The sequence below is a fragment of the Daucus carota genome, chromosome 2 (assembly GCF_001625215.2).
Source record: "Daucus carota subsp. sativus chromosome 2, DH1 v3.0, whole genome shotgun sequence".
Classification (NCBI taxonomy): Eukaryota; Viridiplantae; Streptophyta; class Magnoliopsida; order Apiales; family Apiaceae; genus Daucus; species Daucus carota.
Window position 1 is genome coordinate 30,795,614 of NC_030382.2, and position 8,437 is coordinate 30,804,050.

The following is an 8,437-nucleotide window of genomic DNA, read 5'->3' on the forward strand; positions in this document are numbered from 1 at the left end:
TTAAATAAAAATATTTTGAGAGATTTATATGTTTTGACCATAGATCATGTTTGTCCAGGTTTGAAATAAGAACTTAAAAACTGAAAAATGTTGGTTTGTGTAATAATTAGAATCATCAAAATTAATTTGAGGTACTTTTTAAGTGATTTAATTTTTTTATCAATAAATTATTTTTCATTTTATTCTATTATATTTTTAATATCTAATAAGTTATTAATAAATCAAAATTACTTAAACAAATTGTTTAAACTACCATATTATCTTGTAAAAATCTGTACAAAATTTAACGGATTCCTAGAGTATTTTAACGCTTATGGTGAGTGACTAGTGAGAAAGATTGGTCAACTTTTCACCTGAAAGAATGTGCAATATGAGTAACTAGTCTAGTTGACTTTTGTAAAATATAAAATGTGCCCCCAATTTACAAGTAGACGCGCATATGCAGTGACTTATTTCATTTCTAAACTACAGCACAGACCTTTACGAGCATTGCGTCTTCACCAACACGTGCTGGTCTCCAATCCCAATCCCATTACAGTTGCTTTATCAAGGCTTGAACTAAAAATGCCACATGTTGTCCTCAATGCTTTAACTTAAATTAAGTCAAGTGCTTATACGTCTACTTTAAACAAGAACTAACAAAGGAATATCTAAGACCTGCAAAGTAATGCATGTACCATATTAGCTCGCTTTAAATTTTGATGTAGTTTGAATTGTATACCATTCCATGTCCTCGTATCTGTGTACATCATACTCTCCCCAAACCACTCGCTCGTGTTATATCGGGTATGTTTGGTTGGTATGACGTGTATCCATATCGGAAAATGTGTGTATATCATTATTTGCAACAACCAAAATTTAGCTATCAACACAAGTATTCGACATTCATGTGCTTTCGTGGAAACTCTGGGATCTAGACATTGCTGCGGGATTGGCATGTAGTACTGAGGATGATTTGTAGTCACATTTCTCAGCATCTTTCGACTGGAATGCAGCCTTGAACATGCCTTCTCCACAATCTGGATTGCCAGTTATTTCATTCTTTATTCCCAAAGTTTCCCATATCCGACTCTTCGCAGCTTCTCCTGGATCATTGATTCTCAATGTCTTTGGTACCCAAAGACATTTCACCGGATCATTCTCTTTTGGTGATCCCTCGTCAGCACAACTGCTCGGATTTGCCATATTCTCATCTCTCAAGTGTTTTCCTAGTGTGGGGGAACTTGGACTGGATGACGGAGCAGCAGGGTGGTTCACAGACAAACTCATAGGAGTAACCCATTGAACATTCCAAGGTCCTAGTCCTGGTACATTACAACCCCAATAGGGTGATGCTGGGTAAAATGGCATAGGAACAGCACAGAAACCAGGTGGCGGTACTTGGGTTACAGGAGCATTCCATTGGCTGACAGTCCATGGATATGGCCAAGGCTCTCCTGGAAAATATGGTACAGGTGAAAAGCTGTGACCATTTTGACTTGCTAAATTTTGCAAGCTAGGAGCAACAATCTCATTCTTCGAACATGATACAATCACAGAAGATCCACTTGGGTGATCATCGCTGTTATTTTTTGCTTTACAGGATACTTTAGGGCTAAATTCCCCGGGCTTCTGGAACCCATTTTCTGAGCCATTAACCAGTGACTTCCCATTTATCTTTAGGACGGAATCCAATGACTCACAAAGGGGTGAGTCGGAGCCAAACGTGAGGACAGTGCCATTGGTCTTTATACCAGCACTGTGGATTTCATTTGGAATATCTACTCCGGCATTCTGAAGTGCTTCAGAGACAGCTATTTGACGATAATGAGAGGCTGAGTACTTATTCTTGCGGCGACCAGCACCTACAGGAACATTTCTCATTGTCCCACCAGCTGTCCAATATCTCTGGCAGTTCTTGCAAAAGTGTCGTGGTTGGTTAACATTGTAGTTATTGTAGTAACAGAATTTAGTATCCATGCTATTACAACGAGGACATGGAAGTATCTTATCTGGTTTCTTCAGTGTCTTTTCCTGTGAATCACCCATCTCAGTCTGTGCTTCTTCAGTGCATAGATCATCATCAGGTGCAGATTTATTGTGATCATCACCAGGAGCTGTACTTTGGTTATCATCAGGAACAGGTTTACTTCGGGCATTATTAAGTGCAGCTTTGCTTTGATCATCATCAGGTGTATTGTTGTTTGCAGCTGAAGTTGTACTTGAATAGGAAGGATGCTCTGACATTATACGCTGGGCTCCATCTTGCTCCTTCGCATCAGTCTCCGCAATAGGATCCTATTACAATGTTCATATATAAATCAATTATCAGCAAACTAGGCCTGCCAGAATGTTTTCATGGAAAGAGTAATTGCCAACTCAAAACCTGAAAACTATCTCGATAATTCAATGGCTGAGAATGTTGGTATTCATGTGCAACAAAGTAATAAACAACATGATGCAACACAGATACCAATTCACTTTCTAGAACTACATGGGCATAATGGACCGCATCCAAAAATATCCACGAGTTAGAGATGGTGAAAATAATACACTTCAGTAATTAAATATGCTTTGGAAAAATAAAAGAAACAAAGACTAGAAAATCCAAGTACTAAAAGGTTGAGCGAGTGAAGTACCCCATAAGCTAGTCTGGACTTGTTGTATATGTTAAATGAAGAAATTGGTGGTAAATTCTTTATCAGAGAGGTGATGATGAAGAAGGACGATTGTCAGTCTTGTATGGATTGGCCCTAGAAGTTTGATGGCATACCAAAAAGTTTGGCGATGTGTTTGCATTTGACACTACATAACGGACGAATAGATATACAATGCCATTTGTGCCTTTTTACCATGTTAAACCATCATTATAGTTCGATCCTCTTTGGTTTTGCACATATTTTTTCTTTGATTGGTTAAACTTACTCAACATATAAAAATTCTTATAACAATTTAAGATGCTTAAAAAGAACAGAAGAAACAAAACTACCAAGGAATATTCAAGTATTGACATGTCTTTAAGAAATACAAGTCAAAGTTAAAACGATTGTCCAGAAATTTTTTACTCTACAAAAGTTGCATATATCTATTAACTCAAGATTCATGACTGAAAACAACAAACAGGTACGTCCTTTATTGCAGAACAAAAAAGGTGTTGCTGTCTACATGTGGCTGCCACAAAGTGTCATATTTTCAATGCGTGTATGATACGCAAACAAGGATAAATCATAATCAAGTAAGACCAAGAAACACTCAGAGAGAAAAATCTCATATTAGATGCGGCTACACATGAAGTCTTAATAACTGGAGCATTGAATATTTGAATGTATTATAGAAGACCGCTACAAAAACCTAGTCAAAAGGTCAACAAAGTAAAGATATAGTTAAAATTAAAAATCTAACAGAAAAAAAAGAGGTTTGAACTCATAATAACAAAGGATTCTTAGTTTATTCTATTTTCACAATGACCTGCTGCCTATTTAATCCGACATATTGTGATATAATTTATAGTAGCATGAAGGATATGAGAGATGCATAAGAGGATCCAAGACGCACAATATATCGGTAATATATATACACATACATAAAGACACACACACACACACATATAATTTGATGTTTAGGGTGTCCTCATTAAGTTTTCCCGAGGTTAGGTTGAAATTCAACACAAAAGGTAAATCTGTAAGTACAAACCCTAACCCCTGTAATCACAAAAACACCCTACTTCCATAATAGCATTTGTTTTAACCTTGGGCAACTTCTTAAGACTAGGAAGCAATTCTACGGCTACGGTGTATCACCGTGTTGGATTCTCGGGTACTCAAATCTCCATGTCCGACATAGGGATACTTATACAATTACAAAATTTATTATATTCTTGCACAAAATGTAAATTGGTGTTCAGTATATAATACCCTAAAAGCAAAGTAATAATGTTAGTTAGCAAAGTATTAACTTAAATTTCCTATGTTCAAGAGATTGTATATATATTTTAGTTTTGTTAACATATTTCGACATTTCATAACATCAATTATGTCTCCATATTATTTAAAAAGAGATGTTTACCCAGAAATTGTCCCAAATGATGTGACACGACATGACAGATTTTAATTTTTGGGTGCATATGTATACATGCAAGGCTCATCGTATTATTAGGAAAGTTACCAATTACTTACAGGACACATCAACATTTGGAAAAAGTTTTGGGACAACTTTGGGTTTTCTAGCATTTTCCTAGTATATATACATATCTTCTCTCTTCTGTTTCTAGTACCATCTTATTTTCTTAAATGTGACGTCGCGTTTCCCGGCGTGTTTTTCTCCATTCTTTCTTATCTTTCCTTTTCTCAGTAGACTATAGTACTATGTTAATTAATGTGTAATATCACTGCCACAATCACAATAAAATTTAACCAGCAACTTTGAAGTGTGTGGCATGATGAAATATATCCATTAACTTTGAAGTGTGTGGCATGATGAAATCTATCCAGCAACCTGGAAAAAGGAGTCTCCAAATTGCAGACATGTATCTTGTGTCGTGTCGAACACGGGTAAGCCGGCCAAAAGTGTCATGTCGAAGTAACACAACTCTTGTTCGGATGGAGGGTTGAGTAAGGGTTTAAGCCTTCTAATGTTTAATGGAATGTATTTGATTCAGATTTTTTAGCGGATTGATAACAATCTATGGATTTTAATAATTGTAGGTGAATTTAATTCTATGTGAAGTCTAGAGGAGTTCGGATAAAATCTCAAAATCTAGTAGAGTTGATGCAAGTGCAAAGTTTTCAGATTGTCTTACGGATTTAAACAGAAACCATCTAAAATCTCATTAATTAGGAGAGATTTTTATAAGCATATAAAACGCTAACAAATCCACAAACTCCGTCATTATATAACGTCCGAGACTAATCAGTTTTTAAATGCCATTAGATTTTAGTGAATTTTAAATAATCTTAATTGAATACCACTATGTTTTTAATGATGATTTAGAATCCTAACTGAATATCCCAGATTTTTAAAGATAATTTTAAACTTCTACTTGAATACCTCAACATTTTAAGGTATGTTTTGAAACCAAATTGAATATAAATATATTTTAACTAGACTAATTTTTTAATAAAATTACTTTAGTTAAAACATCTAAGTACAACTTTTGATCTTTTGATCAAAAGTAAATATAAATAAAAAATACAATATTAAAATACAAATAATAAGACAAAATATATTAAAAGCAGCTCGTGCATCCCACAACATATAAGCTAGCATACAAACAAAACTAAAGATTAACATATACATTGAGAATTAATATATTCAATCACACAAATACCTAATATAGGCATCCAATATTCTCTTTAATTTTCAAAATAAAATTTTAAATTTAACTTTATTCCCTTCCTCCAGTACCTTGTCTTTGACATGGTTTGAACCTTCAACCACTGTCACCACTCGTAAAGAGTGCAAGGGATATACTACAGTACTTGGTACTTCACTTTACCATTTACATCTACTTTAAGCTTCACCACTTACCAATCACCAAAATTTTCTGTAGAAGTTATTACACTGGTGGGCTCTATACATCATGTGAGAACCAGAGGACAACAACAATGCACAAATGCAGCCGATATACATATCAGGTATGAAAATTTTAACTGCAGATTGGATCCCTTCACAACACCCAAATCGGGGTGTTGAAGAAATGAAAACAATTCTACAAAACTTAACTGTGAGCTAACTCCTTATAAACCGTTCAAAATCTCTCACGACAAGGTTTTTGAAATTTCAACCTTTGCAACCCTACCCAGCCCATCCCTGAATCCTCGTTAAACCTTTAACCAAACATGCTATCAATAATTAAAAATACCCTTTCCAAAGATGTTATAATTAATTAAAATTTAAGCCCGAATAAAATGAGAATTCAATTCATGCCTATCAATTACTCTATGTTTCGGTCATTAAATTCTAGAATTATTCATATTGTTATTTTGACAAGTTTTATAAGTTCCGCACGGGGCAATTAAAAACTGCAAACAGGGTATACGGGTTTAGTCATGCAAGTAAAAGAAAATATACTAGTTAGTAGTGATGATTGAAAACCAAAACTAGTATTCAGAAAAATGTTTCTAGCGATTTGATACGATATCCACATTATTGTAATTACATATTTATAAAACAAGAACATCTTTGAAGTTTAACTCAAGCCTAATTTAATGATTGAATGAAGCAAGCACATAGTTTACCTTAAAACTTAAGAAGTACATGTATTGATGTATATGTAGAAACCCCAGTATACATAAATTGAATTTGTTTCTAAGAAATGAGTGGTTTTATAATTTGAAACGATGAATGCAATTGTACCTTATTTGATTCTTGTTCTTCTCCGATATGTTCGGGAGGCGACTCTACATGCTCATCAACTTGGGTAGAATCAGAGGCTGATGGGAGCTGAATGGTCTTGCCGAAAATCTTTATTGCAGGATCTTTTGCATCCGCCGTGAGTTTACTAATCATATTAGATACAGAGACAGAGAGAGACGGAAAGAGAGAGAGAGAGAGATTGTTGATTTTGTTTGTACAAGCTGCTGCTACTGCTGCTGCAGTTGTGCAGCTACGTACTAGAGGCCAGGAGAGTAGAGTTGAGGCTCCACATCAGCAAAGAGAAGGGGAGATTTGAGCCACAAGTTGTATGTGGCCTTCACATTCCCCCTTGCTTTCTCCCTTTTTTCTTTTCTCACTTTTTGATTCCTCAACTTGCCTTTTATAAAGTGCTGATGACTCATCACTTCCCATGTTTTTTCTATCCTATGGTTACTTTTTTTTTTGTTAAGAAAATAATTCAATAATAAAAAGCCATACATCATCTACAAATATAATCGAAATTGAACAAACGCAGAATCATATCTCCATTGAATCTTTCATTCTTCGGTAGGCAACCAAGCGATTTGTTAAATAGATATGTACATGTTGTAATACTCCCAATATTGTTTTGAGCAATCGACCATAAATGCATCACCATATCACTGAATCAACATCATGAAAATCCCGTAGATTTGTAATCCCGGACATAATGAACACACAAAACCAAAACAAAAACCAAATTCTCATAGAAAGAAAGACGAAACAAAACCCAAATAAATTGGGAACTTATTGAAGAAAACAAGAGATTAACTAATATAATAAGAAAAGAAGACAAGATTGGAGCTTTCCACCGGTGAAAGCCCCTCAGATAAAAGAGACGGTGGCTACGTCAACTTTTATTCGATCATAACTAGTGTAAAGGTTATTTATAATATTTATTATTTTATTATTATATATATAATATTTATTTAATTATAAAAATAAAATTATATTAGAATAATATTTTTTACTTAAATAGAATTTTACATATTTAATAAATGTGTTGGGTTAATATTCTTATTGAGTAGGTTAGATAAGTATCTTTATTTAACATGTTAGATAAATCAATATACTTATATAAAGGAGAAGCGAGGGGCGTCTACGTGGCGCCTCTCACATCGCTCCGTTCTATTTTTCTAATTTTCTGAAATTTCTGGATGAAAAATATCAAAAATTAGAACTACCTTTTTTAGTTTCGGGTATATTAGAAGCAAGTTTCAGAATCTGATTTTGTTTCAGATTATTTATGGAATATAGTAGCTTGAAAGTTTTAATCTGATTTTGTTTCGGATTATTTAATTATGGGAAATATAGATTATTTATGGAATACAATAACTTGAAAATTTTATTCTGATTTTGTTCAGATTATTTAATTATGGGAAAGAGTAGCAAACAAGTCTCTTTGCACCTATAAATACCCGTATAGATCGTAGGGTTTTGGATCATCTAAACACAACCTCCTCTCTCAATACCACAAACCTACCTCTTTCTGGTAATAGTTCTCTTACCCGATCTCGATTTTTAAAGGAGAAGCGAGGGGGCGTGTAGGTGGCGCCTCTCACATCGCTCCGTTCTATTTTTCTAATTTTCTGAAATTTTTGGATAAAAAATATCAAAAATTAGAATTATCTTTCTTTTGCTCGATTCTTCTGCAACGATAAGTGAAGGCTGTTTATACAGTATTAAAAAAACAAAGATTGTTGCAAACAAAGGTAGTTATAGACCGTTATATCGGAGTCCACAAATCCAAACACGGAAAAGAATATAGTCTTGACGTGATATTGATGGTTGATATCAACAAAATAAACTATTAGTGATGTATGTTTGTTGGTTATTCTTTTATAATATATGTTTTGTTCATCAGACATGTTTGTTGTCGTTAATTTTTATATGATTTACTTTGTATACGGGAAAAAATTATTCATGCATTATCTGTTTGCTCCGTTCAAGCAAGTTTTAAGAAGGGAGTTATAGACCGCTATCTCACAGATTTAAGTTAGATGTTTTTGTGCACAATCAATTAAAAAAATTGGAGGAAGGTGACAATGCAAGAACATGATTACTT

At 34.1% G+C, this 8,437-nt stretch overlaps 1 protein-coding gene across 1 annotated transcript; it reads right to left on the minus strand.

Annotated features, from left to right (window-relative positions):
• Positions 1–360: 360 nt before the first annotated feature.
• Positions 361–6,733, minus strand: LOC108206883 (cyclic dof factor 3). Its single transcript, XM_017377313.2, has 2 exons — positions 6,334–6,733; positions 361–2,277 (listed from the first exon to the last, which is right to left on the minus strand). Exons 1-2 carry the CDS (start codon positions 6,484–6,486, stop codon positions 886–888), a joined length of 1,545 nt encoding a protein of 514 aa, XP_017232802.1. The 5' UTR covers positions 6,487–6,733; the 3' UTR covers positions 361–885.
• Between the last annotated feature and the right edge of the window lie 1,704 nt (positions 6,734–8,437).

Bases quoted from the DNA above. Each gene is read 5' to 3' on its own strand.
- LOC108206883 (XM_017377313.2), bottom strand. From the start codon at position 6,486: ATGATTAGTAAACTCACGGCGGATGCAAAAGATCCTGCAATAAAGATT. The intron at 2,278-6,333 runs GTACAATTGCAT...ACATTGTAATAG, and splicing joins AAGAACAAGAATCAAATAAG to GATCCTATTGCGGAGACTGA.